The following is a 25,880-nucleotide window of genomic DNA, read 5'->3' as shown; positions in this document are numbered from 1 at the left end:
CTTATACCTAGGACCACATAAAAATATATTGGACCAAAAGGGATCGCGAGGAGAAAAGTTTAGAAAGCCCTGCTTTAGAGCAATCACTTTTACAGCTTGTGTGCTTTCTCTATTAAAGTAACCTATTCCCTTAAAATGCTTACATTTGATTTAACAGGACACACTGACTAGATCAAAGATTTTGAAATTTTGGTATATAAAACGGAATTATCCCACAAATCAATTAGTTCCTTTTCAAGCACAAGTACCAAGTTCGTAAGTCTAAGAGGCTTTCTAGAAAGCTAATGTCGGTGAGATAATGTCCATGAATTTTCTGTCCTGTATAATACTAATCTGTGAAAATGTAGGACCGAAAGACAAAGATCAGCCTTAATGTTTAAGTAATAAGGAACTCTTTAGTAACTGAATCTTACCAGCTGGCCTTCCTCTTTTAGGGCTTGTTTTTGGAACTGTAACCACTGCAACTGTGGTTGCTGCTGCCGCCGCCACTGTTGCCTCTTCAAGTTCTGCTTGTTTTTCAGCCTGCATTAAAACAGTTCCTTCATATGAATTTGACTAATTTTTTTAGGTGACTGAAAAACATTAAAAATAATGCTCCATGATTTTATACAGTTTCTCTTGGAATTGCAAAAGAATATTACCAAGACACAGTCTTAATAGAGGTCTGCACAACCTGTGGCTCTCCAGGTGCTTGGAACTCCAAATCCCAGAAGCCCTAGTCTGCTTGTCCAAAGGTCAGGAATTCTGGGAGCTGGAGTGTGTGTGTTGGGGCAGATGAGGAAATGCTAATATTGTGCTGAAATATCTATCTATACATTGGCTGGACACCAGGATGGGAGTCTGCTCATAAATAGATGCTCCCAGTACTTCCCTAAGGATAGAGAATGGAGGACATTTCCAGGGATCCTTCCTGGAAATCCATTTCAAACAGTTTGGAATAGAACTGAAATGTGAAACAATACCCCTATCTAATTAGGACAATTTTTCCATTTCTGCTCATTAAAACCCTTCTGTTCACAAAAATGGAATGATGCCAATGGATTCAATCCACTATGTCTCAGATTTATTTGGGAGGAGGAACAAGATAAAAGATAATTACATTTCAAGTAAGACTATGCTCTTTAAATATGAGTATCATGGATATATGCAAATTATTCCAAAGGACTTCCATTTTTTGCCCTGTAAAGTAACAGCATATCTCCAGTTGCACTTCTGTTTTTATATAGTTCCACTATAAATCAAATTAGAAAGTAGTACCTTTCTTTTTCTCCCCCTTCTTGCAACCTTGGGAACAGGTACATCGCCTGATTTTACCACATCCTGTAGACAAAAATTATCTCAATTATTTTGAAAATCAAAATTTCACTATTAATTACCTTCAACATTAACAACAAAACAAAAATACTCCCTCTTTATTTCACAGTTATCCTGAGCAACATGCTTTCTTAAATTTAAAAAAATCTGCAGGAATCACTTATTGGAATCATGTCACAGCCTCACCATCTCTTAGTAGGAAGCAAATATGAATGCCCAAAATTACACACCCCTAATTTTCCTGCTGATAATATGGACAGGATTCAAAGAACTGGGGAACAGGTGATGCCAGGAACACTTCTGATATTGTTTTCTGAATCAGGAGACCATATATTAGATGGCAAATTACTTTTGAAACAGGGAAGGTTTCAAAGCACTTTATGCTGCACCTTCTCAAACACTACCAGTGCGCAAACTGCTGTAGTACAACTTCCTCCTTTGTGCCTGTAGTACTGTATAGAGTTGAATAATCTCATATGTAAATTCCCACTACAAGCATCCTCCAGTTATTTTACACATGATAGCACCATTTCATACCAGAAAGTTTTGAAATGCTGAACCCACAGGATTTTTAAAGCTTTACTGTATAAAGGCATTGAATGTTTGCCTTTTTTGTTTGTTGGAATCTGCCGAGTCTCCTCAGGAAGATAGGACGGAATATAAATAAAGTATTATTACTATCATCATCATCATCATCATCATCATCCGCTTAGGAAAGCAATAGCCCACAATTGAACTGCAAGTCCTATCAATTCTAACAAGTGATACTTACTCAAAGCTATCTTATCTATCCCTTCTCATCCAAGGAATTCAAGATAGGGCACATGACTCCATCACCCCCAATGTGTGTAGTTAAATAATGTGTGATAAATAATGATAAGACTTTCTTTTTAAAAGTGCTTAATTTCAACTAGGCTACAATAAATTGGTTATAATGGGGAAAGGGTGAGAGAATCATCAAAATGTGGAATGTCAAAAAGTGGTGACATCTGCACATCCTTAACAAATTTGGCATTGTGAGTGCCTAACTACTTAAGCAATTTAAAATGAAACTATATGTGCTTCTAGAGGTACTTTAAGCAATTAAACATTTGACAGTTTAACATTTAATGATAATTAGTGGTTCAACTAAAATTAATAGATGATGCCAAATAGCAAGCCATTGAGGGAGAGAACAGTTTGTATGAGAGGATGTGTTTGGTTAATGGGGTACGTCATTTCTATTTTTCAAAATTCTGTGAGGCAGGTTCAAGATAAACAAGAAAATACACAATACTCTTCAACATACTTCACTGATCTGTTTTTCAGAAGAATCGTCCTCTTTTGGTGTTTCCATCTCTTTCTCTTCTATTTCAACTTCAGTGTCAAGACTATCTTGCTTAACAGATCCCTAGGAATGAGATATTAAAATCATTAGCTATGCTTCACATTCAAGTAACATCTGCTTAGGCACATGGGGATGATAGTAATCCCATCCATAAGGTAGCACGAGTCTGCCTCAGATTTTGTTTTAAAATGTTAAATCAAGATGTATGCATGTATTTCTTCTTTCAGGAAAAAAGCGCATATACATAGCTTGACTTCCCCGAGACAGAAATAGGACTGCCAGGCTCAGATAAAATACCTGATCAAAGGTCTCTTAAGACACAGTTTACCTTGATGCATCTTTCCGTAAGCTTTTTTTTACTGGCATCCCTGAGGTTATCAAGAAAGAGCTCTCCACTGAAGATACTTAAGGTGTATTACAGTGTTCCCTCACTACTTCGCGGTTCATCTTTCACGAATTCGCTGTTTCGCGGCTTTTCAATAAATTCTAAAAGACTATTATTAATCATAAAAAATTACAATTTACAGCCTAAGGAAGGGAGGAAGGAGAAGCCAAAGGGAGATAAAAGGAGACCAAGCGGCAATGGGAGGAGAAGGAGGCGATTTATCAACACACGATTGGTTGATAAAGAGTTAAAATAGTGTATAACTACTAAAATAATGTATAAATATTAAAATATAGCATCCCTAGTTCGCAGATTTTCACTTTTTGCGGGTGGTCCTGGAACCTAACCCCAGCGAGGGAACACTGTATTACATATCTGATCCATGTATGAGTCAGTGTTGCTGACTTGTGTGACTTCCATGATTCTTGACCAAAGATTTTATTTATTCATTCATTCATTCATTCATTCAATTTGTCAGCTTTCTCCCATCAGAGGAGTCAAAGTAGCTCACAGAAGAAACCAGTTAAAATTAGAAAACTCAATGTCACCAGGGGAGGATGTATGCAACTAACTCCTGAAACCTGCTGAAGAGGACTTTAAAAAAATATTTCAAGGTTCATGAACGGAATCTGAAAATACATTGAATCTAGCAGATTTTTAAAACAATACAGCACCTGCTGGGTTGTAGCCCAGGGATCCACCCAAAACAAACAAACAAACTTTATATGGCATTGTTACAAAAGAATGGAGCAGAAAAGACCATTAAGAAAGATCAAGTACTATTTCCAAAGTATGTACATTGCACCCATTCTTTGTCTCTTATTTCAATGTTTTGGCTGTCATCATATGAGCAGAAAATGTCAAGCTATTTTTAGAACATGGCCCAAAACATTTTGTATATGGTTAACTTGAAATCATGAGGAATTTATAACATTTTTCATGTCTAAATAAATTGTTTTCTTCGACATGGTCTAATTTAGGCTGCATGGCACTCCCAGGTTTCCTTTTTAACACTCCCCTATCCCACCCTGATCCTTTTCTTTGATCCCTACCGTTTTAGTGACACGATGATGATAAGACATTATGTCAAGCATTTGAATCTCAAAATATAAAACAGGTACTAGCAAGCCATCATCATTCACTGCCCTTCCCCTGGGGACAACCACTCTCAACCTGACATTTTCTCAACTCACAGAGTTCAATGGGAACCTCCCTAATCTACTATTTGGGATTCAAAACTTTTCCTAGATACTCTATAACAATTCAGTCAAGCGTAGGGAAAAATTGTTCAGGAGGTAGCTACAACAAGGTACATGCTCACTATGAAATTTTAACACCAAAATCCGTGCATGGTGCAGCAATGCAATTATTTTTTCATTGAATTAGAAGAGGCCATTCAATCCAACCTCCTGTAATGCATGAACACACAATCAAAGCACTCCTGACAGGTGACATCTAGCCTCTGTTCAAAAACCTCACGTGAAGGAGCCCATCAAAACAGGCATGTAATTGTGGGCAAGGTTTCAAGACCTCCAGCTCTTTTCATAAGGTGAGGCAGCCGGTTCAGAGAAGGATGCCAAAGAGTCCAACTTGATATTAAAATAATTAAATCTATATGTCAATCAAAAGATGGAGGAAACTTACTACTGAAATGTATCAGGTTCCATCAGATGCCACACAAGGCGTTAATAATTCCTACAACACATGGGCCAACTAAGAGCAGGATTTTACAACTACAAGAAATTGTCTACAACTTGAAGAGGGAATATGACTCATTGCTACCTTTCTTCCAAAAGTCAGCACCTTGTAATTTGGATTCTACTAATACTAATTTTATGCCAGTGTTCCACCCAAAATCAGCCTTTATTTGTATTCATATAAAACCACTGTCTCTTTTTATTTTCCCTCTGCATATCTATGTATTTTCACTAAACCTGAAGACAAATGAAGGTTAACAACTAGATTATTCATATGTGTACAATCAGCTATTATGGATTTTTTAAATTTAGCCCAACAGTCGTAAGTACCACCTAAGAGTAACAGAAAAGTAAAATGATAAAAAAGCAAAGATATTAAAAATAAAATTTTTAAAAGCAGTTATAGAAACCGGATCATTAGTGGGAAATAATGAATTCCTAATACCCCCTACACCAATAGTTTTCTACATTCCCAAAAAATAACAAAAACATGAAAGGCATGAAAGTGCAAGACTCAAGTCCGCTATATTTAGCACATAATATGAACAATTAATGAGCATAAGGATTTTTTACTATTCTGTCTTAAGATGCCAATTCAGCCATTTTAAAATCTGATACTAAAGCAAAAAAAAACCCCTGCAAAAAACAAACATGTTGGCCATTTGAAATTTTCCAAACTGCAGAGATGAATAGTTTCAGCCGTAACGTAAGCTACATATCTTACACTTTTACCATAACTATTAACTATTACATTTTATTATAACACCAAATATGAATCATTACTGCCTAAAATTCCTTTATCTCAAGACTTCAAGCACAATAAGCCCCTTTTTTCCTTGCCTGATGTAGAAATTTTAAAACTTTGATTTTTGAAAGCTTGCCCATAATTTTGTGCATAGTTGATTAGAGTTGTACTGGAAAACCTAGAGATTCCTAAGAAAGTTTTTTCTCATGTAAAACCATGTTTTTTTAATTCCATTTTTTAACTTTTGCACCCCTAACCCCAGCAAATGTAGAGGGCTGACTGCACTTCAGTTGTTGCACTTGCTCATGGAAGTGTGAAATTTATTTCTGTATCATAAGCAATTGATATTCTGAACTTCATTTTGGCAGATCAGGCTTATGAATTAACTTTTCAGCCCCAAAAGGGTTTCACAAGGAGATACAGAAGAAACCAGTTTATTAGGCAAGAACAGGAGAAACATATTTGAGAACCCCAAAATACATTTTAAAACAGTTCAGATGCCAGGAAGCAGAACTAATCCACCGCTCAGACCACATTTAGCTAAGATTACAGGGGTAATAATTCTACACTTTATTGTACACACTCTAAATGGTTAATGTTCTTTTACTACTGGTAACCAGGCAATTTGTCAGTAGCTACTTTTTCCACAACACTTCTTCCACTGGATCCTAGTTTCTTTCTTCCAAGAAAGGAGAATAATATGTTTTAGGGAGGGAAGAGTTCAAATTATTTTTGCTAGGAAAATGGCACTATTTTCCTAAAAACGACCCACTATAGATTTAGCTAAGGAAACATGTTAAGAGAGAAAGAAGAATGGAGTCTGCAGAAAAAGAATCAAAATGAGCTGAAAAACTGTTTATTGCTAAAGCTTTACAAATAGGCAATTCAGAACTCTGTATGTTGTATTGGATCATAAAATATCTAGCTTCCCTCACATTGCTTCCTTAGCATTTTTAAAAATAGGCTATTTTCTTAACCGGTTTCCTGTTATATCCACATCCGAAAATTGATCATTCCCCAAAAGCAAGACGCAAAATTAGGATGACATCAACTCTTAGGTAAGGATCCACAATCCAAGAAAAGTTGCTGACAGTTCTTGATGTTGCACTGGCATACTGATTTGCAGTTAAAACCCATCTTTCTTTGATTCAGAGGCCACAAACAGGCAGAATGAATGAACTAGATGTGATGATGGCACATCTGTGCATCAGAAAAGGTCTGTAATGAGGTAGGACAGTGTGCATATACATATGCATCTTGCAAATTATACAGAGTGGTCTGGCAGGTAACGAAAAGATGCTGGATCTGCCCCCAGTGGCACTGTCTCTTCACAGCTGCTACCACCTCAGTGAACTTGGCCCTTGTTTGCCACAATTTCAAGGTAAGGTCCAGGACCCTTTTCATCTTTGTGGTACTTTTTATATCAACAGTTTTGCCCAACTTAACAGATAACAGAGTTTTTCTTATAGTCAAAAGGGGCTTACTTTTGACTGACTTTTTACAAAAGAAAACTGAACAAAGCAGCGGTATCTTTCAAAGATCCAATAAAATATAACACAAACTATGATGAGAGATTAACATGCTATTTGCTACCCTTTAGTGATCACAATACTTTACAAAGAATATTGGTGAAATAAAAATGCTAAGATATATATATGTTGTGTAGGGTTAAATATGTGTAAAACTTTGTTTTTATACTGAAGTTAGAAGAAAATAAATTTAAAGCACAACCCACAACTCAAAAATATATCTGATACAGTCCAGTGAGGCTTACTACAAGAGAAGATGGCATGGTGTAGTTCCACAACTTTAACAAAAAGGAGAACATTAGAAGATTTTATTTTTCATTCATTACATAACTAGCACAAAAACATGTATTAAAATAAGTCTCCTGCTGCTAAAACCAGATCCTACTCATTAATCACTAAGGCTCTGATTCATCTATCCATTTAATGTATAACTTTCAACTCTAATTATTTGTCTTACTGCTACTGATAATCCAATTATGCAGTAAAACCTCCTCCAAAAGAAGCTCCTCTGAAAGCCATTGATTTATGATGACTTACTTTAAGAGCAGTAGCTTTCTTCCGTTTAGGCCCCATTTTTTGCTCACTTCCCTCTGTAGCATCTAGACTAGTATCTTCATGAGTTTCTTTATCATCTGCAGTGTTAACAGCTGGCTGGGACTACAGACAAAGAGAATACCACCCATATAAATAAATCAGCAGCAAAAGCATGACAGCATTAATATGTTTCAAGAGAAGTGATTTTTAAAAATTGAAATGTATTTAAACATTCTGATTATGTTCATTCTATCTCAGACTTTGAATAGGATACAGGAACAAAACAAAGTACACAATAATTTGTGTAATAAACATGAATACTAACTCAAGAGTCTAATTAAATAGAGTAGAGCTTATATTGTAATAAACATTATTACATTTGCGCCCCAAAACTAAAGTACTTTAATAGTCACATTTTAAAAAAACATCAAGTACATTATTTGACAAGTTAAAAAAAATAAAGAGTATAGAAACAAAGGATTTATTTACACATTGCCCTCTAAAATAATGACCTTAGATTATTTGACTGAGCAAATTCTTCTCCAATGTACCAGGGTCCAGTACTGTATTGGTGCCCAGAATTGTTTCTTTCTTGGAAATTTGCAAGGGATTGGTACATGACATTTTGTGGGCTGGTATGGGCCCATGGTCCACCATTTTGAATAGTACTGTTCTGTACAACAAGAGTACAAGGAACCAAGCCCAGCCCAGCAAGTCTATATTTGCTTCTGAAAGACAGAAACCTTCTGATGACTGTTAGTTGAAGAGTATTTCAAGAACTCATTTCTTGTCTTGTTTACAATTCTGACAGGATCCATACTGGCCCCCATTCTTTCATGTTGCAACATTCGTACTTCTAATTTACTCTGGCAAAAGCTGTTTATCCTAAGAAAAAAGCTCAATTGTCCCCAGACCTTAAAGGCACTATCAGAAGGTAGCTATCAATTTGTTTGCGTAAAACTGAGCAGATACTCCAAGACGTACTGAAATAATGGGTGGTGGTATGATAATATCAGAGTAGAATGAAGATACATAAAATAAAAAGCATGCAATGACTGGAAATCCCTTCTTGCAACTATTATTTGCAGTAACTGCTAGGCAACACATACTTTTACAGCTGCTTCTTAAACTGTGGGTTCTGACCCCAAATGCTCAATGCAACAGAATAAGAACGTCACCTGGACATTTACTAAATAAAATCTGTTAGCAACAATGTTAAGTGTTTACAATAGTCTCTGCAGATGATGCTTCAGCTGTATTCCACAAAAACTAGCCAGTTTAGCAAGTTTGCAAATGCTGGTTTATTACCACTAAATGTTTGATTTTACATACTTATATACCTGGGGTCATGTAAAAATTTCTCAGGCCACCATCTCAAATATACTGCTGTAAGTCAACTCAAGACTTGGATATGACACTCAACTGAACAGGAAACCAGCAGGAATATTTCTTATAATGTGGAACCTACCTGCTGACTAGAAAATTTAACTTTGGGGTTGTTGTCTATTTCCCACAATCCTTCGTTAAAACCTTTTCTTTTATTTGGCTTGCCGTATTTTTCTTTATTTTCAGCATAGGGAAATATATCTTTTGGTCCCAAAAATGCTCTATAAAAGAAAGGAAACACTTTTTTATTCTACATACATTCTGTTTTGCACATCATGCTAATAAATTCCTCATTAAAAATACTGTTTTGAAAAGTGATTATTTATAACTGTTCCTTAAGAATATATTTAAAGATTTCTAAATGATTAACAAATTCCTCAACAAATGCTCCTGATAAAAAAACAAGTCATGGGAAAAACCAGAAGTGCTCTTTGAGGTTAATAAATTCAACAATCCAATGTCATTTATTCCCAAAGATATCCAAGTTTATGAAAACTACACACTCATTTTTGATAATAAACCCTCAAGCAGCTGAAAAACTCAATCAAAGCAATCTCTCCAGCAAAGGAAACAGAACTGTAGGAATCATGAGGCATTATCTTGAAAGTGATACACACTAGAAAAAAAAATGAACGTGTGAAATGTTCACATATTAAGTACAGCAGAGTCTCACTTATCCAAGCTAAATGGCTGGCAGAAGCTTGGATAAGCAAATATCTTGGATAATAAGGAGGGATTAAGGAAAAGCCTATTAAACATCAAATTAGGTTGTGATTTTACAAATTAAGCATCAAAACATCATGTTTTACAACAAATTTGACAGAAAAAGCAGTTCAATACGCATTAATGTTATGTTGTAATTACTGCATTAACAAATTTAGCACCAAAATATCATGATATATTGAAAACATTGACTACAAAAATGGCTTGGATAATCCAGAAACTTGGATAAGCGAAGCTTGGATAAGTGAGACTCTACTGTATCTACATTAATTGTTAATGGAGAAGTTAATTTTTAAACTGTACTACAAAATCTATATGGAAAAATGCACATATGTATGTATCTTAAAATGATTAAATACCTGTGAGAATCCCTAAACCAAAATTTTATTTATTTAATTTTTATCATCCCTTCCTCTGAATGCAGCTAGCAATTACTTTGTAGGTTTAGAAATGTTACCACAGTGAAAAAGGACAATGCAACATTAGTATTAATAGGGAAAAGTTTGAAAATAAACAAATATTATTGCACCATACATACATTATTCACCCACATTTTCAATATTATTAATAGATTTAACTGCATTTCAATACTAAATCATTAGGCAAATTACAATACAAATAGATGAAGAAAAATTGTCATAGGAAATATGGCTATGCCCCTGGATCTCAAATCTAGATCAGTAGTTCTCAACCTGTGGGTCCCCAAATATTTTGGCCTTCAACTCCCAGAAATCTGCTGGTAAACTGGCTGGGATTTCTGGGAGTTGTAGGCCAAAATACCTGGGGACCCACAGGTTAGGAACCACCCATCTAGATATTCAGCTTTGACACTTATCCTGCTGCTCTTGCTAAAATATGACTGTAAGATTTGTGAAAGGTCTAATCTGGTAAGAACTAAACAGCTTTTCTACAACACATTTCTAGGTAAGCGGACACTGACTAACCAGAATAACTTCTCCTTTACAACTATAAAAATACAACCCAGGAGAGTAATATATGGGGTATTAAAGAATGAGAAAGGAGGCAATGTCAGCAAGACTGTAGTTATAACAACCTACAGAAAACCCAGTGATTGCGATATATCAATACATACATCCTTTCATAGAGCTATCAGGTGAACAAGCACTCTTTCCCTTCCTATGCCCTTTGTGCTTTTTTTTCCTAATGTTTTCGTAATTTGATTTCTTCTAGGCCTTCCTCCCAGGACTGTGTGCTGTATCCCCCTCCCCTTCTGTTCTCCCTGCTGGCTGCCGCTTAACAGAATTAGGCCAACTGGTTGCTGAAGACAGCTAAGAACAGCATGAGAGGAAGCCAATTTGTTCACTTTCCATTCAGGGGAGGTGGGAAAATCAGTGCAACTTCCCCAGATGTTGTTGGACTGCAACTCCCAGCTTGGGCACCACAGGTAATGGTGGGGAATGCTAGGATCAGTGGTTCAGTATCACAAGTGCTGTACAATTCCCACTTCTGCTTTATATCGTCTTCCATAAACAGTTGTTTTACTTGCAATTAATTCAGCCAGAGCAGCCAATTGGGACAAAAATGGCTTATCTTGGTTTCTCTGATTTTCAGCTTAATTTATAGTCTAGGGCATATTTTCAACAGACAGGACAGCAGGGAAATCTTCATTTTATTCTCGTCACAAGTTAAAACCAGGGGGCAGTGTCATGCACTCAAAGTGACACAGCCACCCCTTCCTAACACAAGTGTAAGGTAAAACAGGATACCTAATTGAACTCAGCCTTTAGGAAACAGAGATTCTCAAAGCTAGCTTCTGGAAACCACTGGTTCCAATAAATTTACTCTGAATGTGTTTTCTTCATATCCTCACTTATGCCCTCCAAAATAGAAATATTGATAAAGTTTCTTCTATAGTCAAGAAACTACCTAAACCAGTCTGGCTTTTCATCTTCAAAACTTACGTTTCATGTGTGCCAAAAAAGAATATAGGCATCTTATTTGTGGGTGGCTTGACTGCTCCATCAGGAACTTCATCCACCTAGGGAGAAAAATAACATTTAGTATAACTAGGACATGTAGATCTGAGTAAAAAATCATGCCAGAGAGCTCTTCTCAGTTTCCTTACAAAAGTGTATATAGATCTCGCAGACACAGAAAAAATAAATAAATCCAGAACATTATTATAAGAAAAGCCACTAGACGTGGGCACAGATGTTCAAAGATCCCAATTGTTACTTTGATATCTACATAATCAAATGATCAAACACAGAGAACTGATTTTTAACCTTCTCAACTTAAATATGTACCTCAGATCACTTCCTGTTGAAACTATTAGTTTAGCGACTCACAAAGTCCATGTGACTCCATGATCATCATAGGCAATCACTAGTGGCCGAGTATGGCTGCCTTCTAAAGGTAAGTTTTGGTGGTGGATTTGTAAGTGACTGTGAAGACCTATTCTGGATATGTATGATCTTTCACATTGAGAACGTAAATTTCCAGGTAGAAGGCAGTCACGACAAGGGTTTGCTTGACATGCTTTTCTCTTGGCATGTTTCTCCTTTTTGCCCTCTATTCATGCCTCTTCAAAATCCCAAGCACCAGTGCCATAGCTGGGGGTGGGGGTTAAAAGGGCAATCCCCACCTGCAAGGTAAAAAAAAAACTTGGGGGGGGGGGGGGTTGAACCGTTTCGGGGGGGTCCGAACCCTTAAACCAAGCTCTCTGGCTACGGCCCTGGTGCTTGGGATTTTGAAGATTTAAGTCTATCTTTAATTCCCTTTAGTTGTCCAGTGACATTCCATTTTCTGTTCTTAAGATTACAATAAAAAAACTGCTTTGTGAGATGGTGATTGGACATTCAGAAAATGTGGCCAGTCCAGTGAAGTTGATGGTGGAGAATCGTTTCAATGTTGATGGGTTTTGCTCCTTTCAGAACCCTGATGTATTCCTACCTATCTTCTCAGGAAATTTGCAGGATTTTTCAAAGGCAATACTGATGGAATCTTTCATCACATCTTAAGACCAGTTCCTGCCAAAACTATGACAATTCAGCAAGTTACAAAGTCCATGTGGCTCCATACTTCTGAGACAACACAGCCCAATATGCCAGGTGTGGGTCCCCACAATTTGTAAATATATATCATGTTTTTGATATGAAGATTACAGAACTATTCAGTCCTGATAACACAACAGTATACAAAACAGTTCCAATATGGGTGTTAAAACCATCACTATTTTTAAATATGGGCCCCCACATGCCAGCATATTAAAACCAAATCTATCATAAAATTTATATATTAACAACTGTAGTACAATTCTTGGTATGAATTACCTAGAAGTGGAGTTTATAGACAGACCCAACAAAATGGTTCATGACTCACCTAATCCCTTCTTTCCATTTGTGTGTATAGAACGTATCCCCAGAAACCTGCGTTACTGGAAATGAGTAGATGCCTGATGCATGCTGTTTGACTGCTTCCATTTACAGTAGAAAAAACCAACAGCTTAGCTTATCATGTTCTGTGAAGCCAGGAGCTGCTACCACTCTGATTTGGTTTCCAACAAACCAGAAACACAGTCCATAGCTTGTTTTTGATCTGTCCTAATCTTTGACAAACTGAAAGACTTTTATTCTTTTTACTACAACAGATGTCAAAAATGAAAGCAACCCAGAAAGAACAGGAATCCTGGGAGATTATTACATGGAAAACCACTGCCCCTGAGAAGCAATCAAAACAATATATGAATTTCACATTCAATTGGATAGTTTCTTTAATGCTACCTCCTGGATCATCTGAGCATTTATGCTCCAGATATAAAGGCACACCAAAAGTCATGAACCAGTGATTTTGATGCTGTGTCAGACAAAAACCGATTCAAATGAAAATGAGAATCCATGCAGAAAGATATTCTAGGGTTATTTTTTCTTTACCAGCTGCTACTTCATGACATGCCTAGTTTTAATTTTTATAGCACATTCAGGAGGAACAAGAGGAACATAAATATGGAGAATCAGAAACATGAAACCAGTATGATCCATCAATGTTGTGCTACTAGAGAGGCACAAATAACTGAATCCTTTGTTTATTGATAAACACTGAAGAGCTATGAAGCTGGGTATATGAATAATCATGAAGACCTGTGCTCCAACCTAGTTCTTGGTGCACTGAAATATGTGTGTGTGTTTAGAACACAAAATAAGTACAGTGTTCCCCGCTACTTCGCGGGGAAATGGGGGTATATTTAAACATTATTTTAATTGTTATCTCCCCCTTGCAACCCTTCCCTACCAGCGCCGGCTGGGCCCTTGCTCCAGGCCCGTCATGTTGCTCCGGGCCCGTCATGTCTGCTCTGCCCCCTCGTCCGAGCCCTCCACGTTTCCCGGTGTGGCCCGACTTGAGCGGAAGCAGAAGCTGGACCTGGCTGCCTCTTCCAGGTCTTTGCTGCTGCCGCTGGCCTTCACTCTCTCACCCACCCTCCCTTGCTCACTCATCCAGCTGGAGCAGTGTTCCTTCTTCCCTGGCTGCAGGGAAGCAGCCAGAGCAACATGACGGGCCCGGAGTAAGGGCCCAGCCAGTGCTGGTAGGGAAGGGTTCACTAGCTCCCCGGGGCTTGCAAGGGGAGAAAGGCCACATAACAATTAAAATAATGTATAAATATTAAAATTAAAATAGTGTCCCTACTTCGGAGATTTCCACTTATTGCGGTAGGTCCTGGAATGGAACCCCTGCGATAAGTGAGGGAACACTGTACAGTAGAGTCTCACTTATCCAACATAAATGGGCTGGCAGAACATTGGATAAGCAAATATGTTGGATAATAAGGAGAGATTAAGAAGAAGCCTATTAAACATCAAATTAGGTTATGATTTTACAAATTAAGCACCAAAACATCATGGTATACAACAAATTTGGCAGAAAAAGTAGTTCAATATGCAGTAATGCTACGTAGTAATTACTGTATTTATTAATTTAGCACCAAAATATCACGATGTATTGAAAACATTGACTACAAAAATGCGTTGGATATTCCAGAACGTTGGATAAGCGAGATTCTACTGTATATGGTTTTGGAAAAAACTAATCAGCAGCTATAAATTCACTTTAGTTACTTTAGATGATAGTTGGCTAGTACAAATCTTAGAATTTCAGAGTACAATCCAGCTACTCGTCTCAAGCAAAGTACATGCACTAATCCAAACAGGAATTAGCAATCAAACATAGAACATGAGCAGGAATCATGCCATTCTCAGTATTTTTCACTATTAGCTAAACTGGATACATACATCCAGTATCTGGGGTGAACAATTCTATGGGTGCATCTGTACTGTTAAATTAATGAAGTCTGACACCGCTTTACCTGCCATGGCTCAATGCAATGGAATCATGGGGGACAGAGTCTTTAGCTGTCTCCGCCAAAGAATGCTGGTGTCTCATCAAACCACAACTCCCATGATCATAAAAGGTAAAGGTTTCCCCTGACCTTAAGTCCAGTCATGTCTGACTCTGGGGATTGGTGCTCGTCTCCATTTCTAAGCTGAAGAGCCGGCGTTGTCCGTAGACACCTCCAAGGTCATGTGGCCGGCATGACTGCATGGAACGCCGTTACCTTCCCGCCGGAGCGGTATCTATTGATCTACTCACATTTGCATGTTTTCGAACTGCTAGAATGGCAGGATCTGGAGCTAACAGCAGGCGCTCATTCCGCTCCCGGGATTTGAACCTGGGACCTTTCGGTCTGCAAGTTCAGCAGCTCAGCGCTTTAACGCACTTCGCCACTGGGGCTTCCATGATCATAGCATAGCGGAAATCAAACTGTATTAATTCTATAGTGTATGTGTGTCCAATGTAACACTGGGCATGTAGCCTGAGGTTTCAGATAGCTACATCTAACAGATTTTTAATCCCACAAAAGATTAATTTGTTTTTCACCATTTCGAAAAAAAAGGTGAGATGAATCATTTCTGACATTTTTACAAAAAGCCTGACCAAACAGATCCAGATCAAATTATCTAACCATGTTTAGGTTTGCTGTGAGCAATGCACTTTACTTAGAAAAATTAACGGTCTGATAATGAAAGCATGCAGATTCTTTTATGTTCCAAATTAAAATAAAAAATATAGTATGCTCCCTGTTAACTGGCTCCTATGGAGATTGGTAGATGCCAGATAAATGTAGGTTTTGGTTGCTTTAGTTACTATTAAAAACAGGCCTAACTGATACAATACTCTGAACTGACTTGATATTAATACTGTAAGAAAGCAATTAAAAGCAAATTAAGACAATTACAGATGAACTTAATGTAACACAGTTTTACTGTATTACATATTATACATGTATTTTATTTTTTATTTAAAGTAGTATTTTTTCATTTTTCTCCAAATTGCTTGAGTTACGTTTAACTGAGAACCTACTAAATTATCACAGAATATGGATGGGAATCATGCACTCCTCCAAGTGTCATTTAACTGCACCCGGTAGCATTTTTCACCATTAGCTATATTGGCTAGGGCTACTGGGCCATGCAGTCCAATGTCTGGGGCCCAACTGATCCTTTTAACCCACAAAAGATTAGTTATATGAAACATCTTCAACATTCTTCACATTAAATGCTATAATCTCTGATTTAGGTTTCCTGAGAGAAATGCACTTCATTTACACACACTAAGGTTCTTATAATGAAAAAGTATGCAGGTCTTTTAAAGTACAGGCAGTCCCCGAATTACAAACAAAATCGATTCTGTAAGTTTGTTCTTAAGTTGAATTTGTATGTAATTCAGAACAAATACATTTTAAGTGTAAGCCAAGCCAAGCATATATAAGCTTTGGGTAGAGCAGGGAAGGGCAAACACCACTGTGGAATTCTTTTTGCTGCCTGGACCCCCCTGTACATAAGATTTTACCTCACTTTCTATCCCTGTGAAAATTGGATTTTGAAAAATGTGACTTGTTGTGGAAAAAAGGATTGGTGAAAAAGCCTCAGTGGCGGCACCTTTTCCCCATGAGGATAACTCTTCCAGGAGTTAATTTCCCATTGGAGGGCCAGATTTCTCTCATTTCCTGCTGGCTCACACCCGTTCTTAACTGTGAGTCATTTGTAAGATGGATGTTTGTAACTTGAAGACTGTCTGTAATTTAGTTAATAAAGAGAATTATAATGGAAGATACCACAATAACTAAGACAATTTCGAAACAAGATTCATACTTGTATACATAAATGTAAAGGCTTTCCCCTGACATTAAGTCTAGTTGTGTCCGATTCTGGGGGTTGGTGCTCATCTTCATTTCTAAGCTGAAGAGCCGACGTTGTCCGTAGACACCTCCAAGGTCATGTGGCCGGCATGACTGCATGGAGAACTGTTACATTCCCGTTGGAGCGGTACCTATTGATCTACTCGCATTTGCATGTTTCTGAACTGCTAGGTTAGCAGAAGCTGCGGCTAACAGCAGGAGCTCATCCCGCTCCTGGATTTGAACCACAGACTTTTCTGTCAGCAAATTCAGAAGCTCAGCAGTTTAACCCCATGCATCACTGGTGGCTTCTGTGTACATATACATATATGCCTGTATATGTGTGTATACATGCCTTTATATAATAATAGTAGTAATAATAATAATAAAGATAAGCCGAGTTTTTCAGCCCTTTTTATCAGCTGAAAAAAACCTCCCTTGGCTTATAATGGGGTCAAGCTGGGCAGCGGAGCCTGAAGGCCATTGCTTGCAATATATATATTTCTCTCCTCCCTTATCAGTGTGTTTGTTTTTCCAAAGCCTCCCTCCCTCTTAACCAAGGGAATGTTTTGAAAAGGAAAATAAGCCCTTGCAAGTCAGGAAGAAGTATATATATACCCATTAATCTTATAAAAGCATTTTTCCCTGAAATATTTGTTAATTTCTGCTACAGATATGCAGGCACTTCCCCTTGCAAGCCTTTGCAATCCTTATGTACCTAAATATTTATATCTCTCTATATATATTAATTTTATATATGAATTTCTCCTCATATGTTGCAAGTCTTTGCAAATCCTATATACATATAGATAGCTAGAGATTTCCATATACATACCTATATATCTGTATATTATTTTTGTATATGAATTTTTGCTTCACATGTTTGCAAGTCTTTGCAAATCCTATGCAAATATAATTATCTATGTATAGAGATGTCTAGCTAGATATATATGAATATAGATATATAGGGCTTGGAAATACTACAGGGGAAATGCATGCACACACACACACACACACACAGATTTCTAGATAGATGCAGGAGGGAAATGCATATATAGAAGGATTTGCAAACGTTTCAGGGGAAAATGCATAGGTGAAATTAGTATATGTAATTAGATCTATATCTAGCTCTGCATTTTTAGATAGGCATTGAATGTTGCCTGTTACTATGTTGGAAGCCGGCCTGAGTCCCCATGGGGAGGTAGGGCAGGGTACAAATGAAGTTTTATTGTTGTTGTTAAGTTATTGTTAATACCATATTGTTTTTGTTGACCCTACTCTTCCACTTACAGAGCTAGTTTACTGTTTTTCTTTGAAATACAGTAAATATTCAAAAATATTTAACTTGCTGGTGCCTCCATTAATGTAATTTTACTAGTATCTATTTTTATTTTGAAATTGACCAGTAGCTGCTGCATTTCCCACCCTCGGCTTATACTCGAGTCAATAAGTTTTCCCAGCTTTTTATGGTAAAATTAGGTGTCTCGGCGTATATTTGGGTCGGCTTATACTCGAGTATTTACGGTAATTTTATTTCTTACCCGTTTCTCCTACATAAGCACAGCAAAAACACTACAAATACACAGCCTAAAACATACCTCCACAAAAGTTACACACCAAAACTTGTCTCTAGAAAATACATACTGAAACACACAAAATAGAACAAACAAGGATGCTTAAATTCATGTTTAAAGACTGTCTGGGTAGGCCTGCCAGAAGAGATAGATCTTCACATGGTTTAAAAATTTCGACAGCTCATTTAGCTGCCCAAGTTCTTCCGGCAGGTCGTTCCACAGTCATGGGGCGGCCGATAAAAAGGTCCTCTGGGTGGTGGTTGCCAGTCGGGTTTTGGCTAGTTGGGGTAACTGCCCCCCAGAGGACCTACTTGTGAGGGGAGGATTGTATGGGAGGTGATTCTTTGGGTAACCTGGTGTTGGTGTGTGTGTATAATTATAGAATCATAAAGTTGGAAGAGACCTCATGGGTTATCCAGTCCAACCCCCTGCCAAGCAGGAAAATCTCATTCAAAGCACCTCCGATAGGTGGCCATCCAGCCTCTGCTTAAAAGCCTCCGAAGGAGGAGCCTCCACCACACTGGGGGAGAGTTCCACTGCTGAACAGCTCTCAGTTAGGAGGTCCTTCCTAATATTCAAGTGGAATCTCCTTTTCTGTAGTTTGAAGCCACTGTTCCACGTCCTAGTCTCCAGGGCAGAAAAAAACAAGCTAGCTGCCTCCTCCCTATGACTTTCTCTCAGATATTTATACACGGCCCTCATCATGTCTCAGCCTTCTCATTTGAAAGTTAAACTTGCTCAGCTCTTTAAGCCACTCCTTATAGGGCTTGTTCTCCAGGCCCCTGAACATTTTAGTCACCCTCCTCTGGACACATTCCAGCTTGTGAACATCTCCCTTAAATTGCAGTGCCCAAAATTGGACACAGTGTGATTCCAGGTGTGGTCCGACCAAGGTAGAATAGAAGGGTAACATGACTTCCCTGGATCTAGACACTAGACTCCTATTGATGCAGGCCAAAATCCCTTTGGCTTTTTTTAGCTGTCTCATCACATTGTTGGCTCATGTTTAATTTGTTGTCCACAAGGACTCCAAGATCTTTTTCAGACGTACTACTGTCGAGCCAGACATCACCCATTCTGTATCTTTGTGTTTCATTTTTTCTGCCTAAGCGTAGTATCTTACATTTATCCTTGTTGAAATTCATTTTGTTAGCTTTTGCCCAGCTCTCTAATCCTTTTAGTGTGTGTATTTGTAGTGTTTTTGCTGTGCTTATATATTTTAATTGTTTTGTAACCCACTACCAAGCTATGGTGTGTAAGAAATAAAATAATAATTATTATATACAGGCATATATATACATATACACGTACGAACCATGCTTTGAAATTGTCTTGGTTATTGTGGTATCTTTCATTATCTTTATTAACTAAAGTACAGGCAGTCTTCAAGTTACAAATTTTCAAGAATGATTAGTCCCTAGGTAAACAGATAGCACTCTGTCCTGCACTTCATCCACTTCCCTGGTGCTATGATACGTTGATGCACTATTCCTGGCCCAGCCCTTTTACAGGTGGCCACGTTCATTTTGTAATCCTGGCTGTTGGTTTGTTGTTCTACTGATGGAGCTACAATGAAATGGGTTTTTAAATGTTTATTTTTATTTCAAGTATGTTTCAAAAGGTTTTTGGTATTTTAGAATGATAATTTGATTGTTTAATTTTTTAAGCATTTTAGGTTCATTATATTGTTGAATGTGTCTATTTTGATGTATTTTTTGTTTGGTTTTCTTTCTGGCAATTGAATGTTTTGCCTTACATGTTGGAAACCACACTGAGTCTCTTTGGGGAGATAGGGTGGTATACAAATAAAGTTTATTATTATTATTACTATTAACTTCATTTTGTTCGTTTTGGCCCATCTTTCCAATCTATTAAGATTGGTTTGAATATATATATATATATATATATATATATTCTCAAGCACCTCCTCTGGGAGGAATATGCTGTTTGTACATAATGGTGCCAAACCCCATCAAAACATGAATGCAGGAGAAATAGGTTTTTAAATATTTATTTTTTACTTTGAGTGTGTTTTAACAGGTTTTTGGTATTTTAGGATGATACTTTGGTTGTTTAAGTTTTTTTAGGTTTATTATATTGTTGAATATGTTTATTTTGATATATTGTTTCTACGGTTTTCTTTCTGGCAATTGAATGTGTTGCTTTACATGTTGGAAACCACCCTGAGTCCCTTCGAGGGACTAAACATTATTTATTAACTTCATTTTGTTAGTTTTGGCCCATCTTTCTAATCTGTTAAGATGGTTTTGGAAAAAATATATCTATATATATATTCAAGCACCTCCACTGGGAGGAAAGTGCTGTTTGTAGTTAACGGTGCCAAACCCCATCAAAACATGAACGCAGGACGCCAGTATGTGGGCATCTGCAATGTGACTTGGAAGTCACTTCCCACGCCACAAACACACACACCCCTTTTTTTGCTGTTAAAGCAGATCCATAACAAAAACAACAGCAAAGCATGGGCAGAAGCCATTTCAATAGGATGCTTCCTCAGAAAATGTGTGTTCGTGTGTGTTTGTATGGGAATGGTATATAATGATGCCATTTCAAGAGGATGCTTTCTCAGAAAATATGTTTGTTTGTATGGGTATGGTATAAAAGGATGCCATTTCAAGAGGACGCTTTCTCAGAAAATGTGTTTGTATGGGAATTATATGCAACAATGCCATTTCAAGAGGACCCTTTCTCAGAAAATGTGTTTGTTTGTATGGGAATGGTATAAAAGGATGCCATTTCAAGAGGACGCTTTCTCAGAAAATGTGTTCGTGTGTGTTTGTATGGGAATTATATGCAACAATGCCATTTCAAGAGGACCCTTTCTCAGAAAATGTGTTTGTTTGTTTGTATGGTAATGGTATAAAAGGATGCCATTTCAAGATAATGCTTTCTCAGAAAATGTGTGTTTCTATGAGAATGGTACACAACGATACCAGAGGATGCAGAGATTCCAGCAAACCCAAAGACGGCAAACAGCTGAAGTTGTTTCTCAACCCAAAATGTGGATGGTGTCTTACCCTGGCTGGCCAATGGGGATAGCCCTTCATCTTGGCGAATATCAGGTCCCCAGGTTTGAATTCCTGGCTCATGTTGCTGCTGCTGTGTGAAACACACGGGTCAGGCTTTCACGTGAAAGGCCGTTCTGACGAGCAGGTCCTGAAAAAAGGGAAAGCAGGGATAAACAAAAGCAGGCAATGGCTATCGCTAGAGATTATAAATATATAATATATACTGAGCCCCCTTCTTCCGCAGCCGGCCGACTCTCTCCTTCTCTTCCCCTCGTTTTGGCGGGAAGAAGCGCCCTCCCATCCCTCTTCACCTCACTCTCTCTTACCCCGACGCAGCTCACTCTCTTGCCTCGCGCATGCGCAGAAGACCCCCCAAGCATCCCCCCCTCACCCACTCCCACGACCGCCCGTTAGTTGCTTCGCCGCTGCCTCCCCCCTCCGCCCCTGCCCGCACGCCACCTTCCAACACCTCCTCCCGTCTTCCGAGCTGCAGGCTCGGCCACACGCATGCGCACACACGCACAGGCTCTCCCTCCAGAGACAAACACAGGCGTACACACCCCCGGCTCGCGCCCGTTACTGACTGCCAGCGCTCGCTCCCTGGTTCGCGCTCCTCTGTCCGTCGGGCCGCACCAAGTGATTCCCACAAAGGGAGGGGGAATATTAGTGGGGGAAAAATACACAAGCCAAGGACATTGATATTTCGCGTTTCTTTTTCACACAAAACACGCATTGAGGGATGAAATCAGTCGAATCGAGTCCGGCTTCTAGTTGCTTTATTTCTAGCAATGGCCTCACGAAATGAGTTTTTAATAACATCCCCCTTTTTTTTTAAAGAGCAGTGGTTCGCTCCGCTTCCTCCTCCTCCTGCTCTTGTTATGGGCTTTTGTAGGCCCGCGAGGCAAAGGAGGAAAGGGGCGTGAGGGGTGAAGGGGGACTGCTGTGATTTTTTGTGGTTTTTCAAGCCTTCCAAAGTCACACTCTTCAGCATATTTCGCGCCTGGTGCGCTTTCCCACCCACCTCCATGATTCTTTGGAGATGGAGACAAAGTCTAAACATGACATTCATGTTTCACATTTATATTAATCCACACAGCCACATACATTTATGTTTCATGCGCACCCTCTTATGCACACAGCCTGAAGGTCAATTTTATACTCCATGCTTTCAATAACATTGTACATGAAGCAAAAGGGTACATCTACACAGCAGAATGAATATAATACAGCTTGACATGGCTCAATGCTATAGTATCCTGGGAGTTGTAATTTGGTGAAGCACCAGCACCCTTTGCCAGAGAAGGCTAAGGTAAAGGTTTTCGCCTGACATTAAGTCTAGTTGTGTCCGACTCTGGGGGTTGGTGCTCATCTCCATTTCTAAGCCGAAGCGCTGGCATTGTCCATACACACCTAGGTCATGTGGCCAGGAGCAGTACCTATTGATCTACTCAGATTTGCATATTTTCGAACAGCTAGGTTGGCAGAAGCTGGGGCTAATAGCGGGAGCTCACCCCACTCCCTGGATTTGAACCGCCAATCTTTTGGTCAGCATGTTCAGCAGCTCAGTGGTTAAAGACTTTGTTAAACTACAGCACCCAGGACTCCATAGCATTAAGCCATGACAGATAGTGGGATCAAACTACATTCATTTCACAGTGTAGGTCAGGCATGGGCAAACTTTGGCCTTCCAGGTGTTTTGTACTACAACTCCCACAATTCCTAACAGCCGGTAGGAACTGAAAGGCTATCAAATGCCATTCAGGGCTAATCAAGGTGGCCAACTGAAACGTTCACACTTGCCTCAGGCAGACAAGAGTTCTTTCTCCCACCCTGAACACTCGACTTCTAGCTAACAATATTTTTTGTTGTTGTTTATTTGTTCAGTCGCTTCTGACTCTTTGTGACCTCATGGACTAGCCCACGCCAGAGCCCCCTGTCGGCTGTGGCCACCCCTATCTCCTTCAAGGTCAAGCCAGTCACTTCAAGGATATCATCCATCCATCTTGTCCTTGGTCAACTCCTCTTCCTTTTCCCTTCCATTTCCCCCAGCATCATTCTCTTCTCCAAACTTTCCTGTCTTCTCATTATGTGGCTGAAGTACTTCAGCTTTGCCTCTAATATCCTTCCCTCCAGTGAGCAGCCGGACATTATTTCCTGGAGTATGGACTGGTTGGATCTTCTTACAGTCCAAGGCCCTCTCAGGATTTTCCTCCAGCACCAAAGTTCAAAAGCGTCTATTTGCCTTTGCTCAGCCTTCCTTATGGTCCAGCTCTTGCATCCATAGGTTAGTACATTGCTTTCAATATTTAGGAATGCAGTATTGATAGGGGAATGCTATCTAGTTGTTTTAACCTGTGCTAAATAATTCTAGCTGCTTTTCATAACAGAAAAAGACTGGATTTCATTTTTCTGAAGCTGTAGAGCTTCAGAAAATACAGGTACTGACACACTTTAGTGAATACATTAATAAAAATCAGGTCCCAGGGGAAAAATGGATGACGAAACTCATTGAGCTCTCCAAAATGGACAAATTTACCAGAAGACTACAGAACCAGGATGAAAACTTTTTTTTTTAAGTCTGAGAACCGTTAATTACCTACCTACCTGGGAAATTTTAAAATAATATCGCTTTTTTCAGTTCCTCAATTGAGTAACTGAAAAAAGACTTCTAATTATTCTTTATTGTTTTATTGTTAAATGACTTAATGTAAATAAGTCCTAGCAGCATCACAGACATATTGGTGTTCAGATCCTATCTAAATTAAGCTGCTATCCTTTAAAACATGCGTATTTTCTTTTACCCATTTTCAACCAATTCAATGGTTTCTAGATCAGTTGATCTCTAGAACTAGCAGTTAGTTGTTTCCATGAATGAAGAAAATTTTGGGAAAGGGGTATTTTTAAATATCAGTTACCACACTTTGATGTCATGGCTAAGATATCTAACTAGGGTTACAGATAATGGGGTTCAGTTCTGAAACTTAATGGATTATATCTCATCTTAGGATACCACACAGGCTTGCCATGAAGACTCTACCTTCCTCTATATGTCAGAGAAAATATAGTTAATTAAAATCTAGCACATCTATCAGTGTAAAAAAGAAAGAAAATAATCCTACAACTGTTGTGCTAAATGTAGTAGTACTGGATTTATGTTATGTAAAACTATAATTATTTGCATAAATATATATATATACCGGTATATATATATATATTCCAAAAATAATAGAGCTGAGGATCCTTTGAGATGGAAAAATATGTAGAATTGGAAAATATCAGGCCCCACCTACACTTCCTTTTAATGCAGTTTGAAATTGCATTATATGGCAGTGTAGATGGAGCCCTTGTCTTGTATTGTCTTGTTCTTTCAAGCTTTTGTAACACAACAGAGGAGGATTGTTAATTGCCCTAACATGTGCATGAAAGCATTCCGAGAGCAACAGGCTTCCTTCAGTCGTTTTATAGAAGATGGGCTTTCAGGAGATGTTTTAGCACATGCTCTTGGATGAAAAGCAGCACTCCCTGGAAATGCCTTATACATAGCTTTGGCCTCCTTTTAATCATGTACCGTGGTTTGAACTACCTAACTTTGGTGACTAAGATTACTGATCTTTTGTACAGATCGTGACTATGCAGCTGAGGATTCAAATTTTACATTAGCCTTTGCAGCAGCAGGCACCTGTCTTTTTTCTCTTTTAAGTGAATTAACAGACTGTAAGGCTTTCCATGGATATTACCCATGAAAGCTAAACATCCATGTGCAAAAAATATTAATGTTTGCGAGATAAGAAAAATGCCTGACGTCTAAAAGGTTGAATTTCCATGTATGAAGACATAATCCACATTTACAGAGGTTAGAGGAAGACAACTACTGCGAACATTAAAAACTATAAACCATAAATAAATAAATACCATAAATAAATACATTGCTATTTTTTTAACCTGAAGGAACCCCTCTATAGGAATTTCTAGGTCTTCCAGCACGACTCTAAATGGAAATGGGAACAATTCAAATTATTGCAAAATAAATGTATCCTTTTGGTAATTACAGTGCACATATAGGGGTTGTGGCTAGCAGCACCAGCTACATAAAATCTTGTCGACTGAAAGGTTGGCAGTTCAAGGGGGAGCTCCTGTCATCAGCCCTAGCTTCTGTTTACCTAGCAGTTCGAAAACAGCAATGTGAGTAGATAAATAGGTATCACTTTGGCAGAGAGGTAAAAGGTGCCCCAGAAAACATGCTGACAGATTCAGTCTGGCTTCCGTAGACAACAGACTCCTTGACATGGAATGGAGGAAAAACAGCGCCTCCCCATGGCCGAGTTGAGCACAGCCTCCAGATGCCTTAGTCTATGTATTGTCTGTCTTTGTTGTTAATTGTATAATGGCATTTAACGTTTGCCATATATGTATTCTGTAATCCGCTCTGACTCCCCTCAGGGAGA

General features: G+C 38.4%; 1 protein-coding gene across 7 annotated transcripts in view; it reads right to left on the bottom strand.

Moving 5' to 3' along the window:
* Positions 1-22,082, bottom strand: part of psip1 (PC4 and SRSF1 interacting protein 1) — a 43,472-nt gene extending 21,390 nt beyond the window's left edge. For 2 of the 7 annotated variants that reach the window (XM_008103163.3, XM_062971899.1), the window contains exons 1-8: positions 21,996-22,081; positions 21,445-21,583; positions 11,563-11,639; positions 9,000-9,138; positions 7,535-7,654; positions 2,603-2,704; positions 1,258-1,320; positions 414-522 (exon numbers count right to left, since the gene is read on the bottom strand). In XM_008103163.3, the coding sequence (XP_008101370.2) occupies positions 414-522; positions 1,258-1,320; positions 2,603-2,704; positions 7,535-7,654; positions 9,000-9,138; positions 11,563-11,639; positions 21,445-21,516 (682 nt within the window). In that variant the 5' untranslated portion in view covers positions 21,517-21,583; positions 21,996-22,081. Of the gene's footprint in view, positions 1-413; positions 523-1,257; positions 1,321-2,602; positions 2,705-7,534; positions 7,655-8,999; positions 9,139-11,562; positions 11,640-21,444; positions 21,584-21,761; positions 21,871-21,894 lie in introns of those variants that run through there. The other 5 variants (XM_062971898.1, XM_062971900.1, XM_062971897.1 and 2 more) reach the window with 4 other exon arrangements.
* Between the last annotated feature and the right edge of the window lie 3,798 nt (positions 22,083-25,880).

Source organism: Anolis carolinensis, chromosome 2 (assembly GCF_035594765.1).
Source record: "Anolis carolinensis isolate JA03-04 chromosome 2, rAnoCar3.1.pri, whole genome shotgun sequence".
Classification (NCBI taxonomy): Eukaryota; Metazoa; Chordata; class Lepidosauria; order Squamata; family Dactyloidae; genus Anolis; species Anolis carolinensis.
Note: the sequence above shows the minus strand (reverse complement) of the source record. Positions and strands in the feature narration are given on the sequence as shown.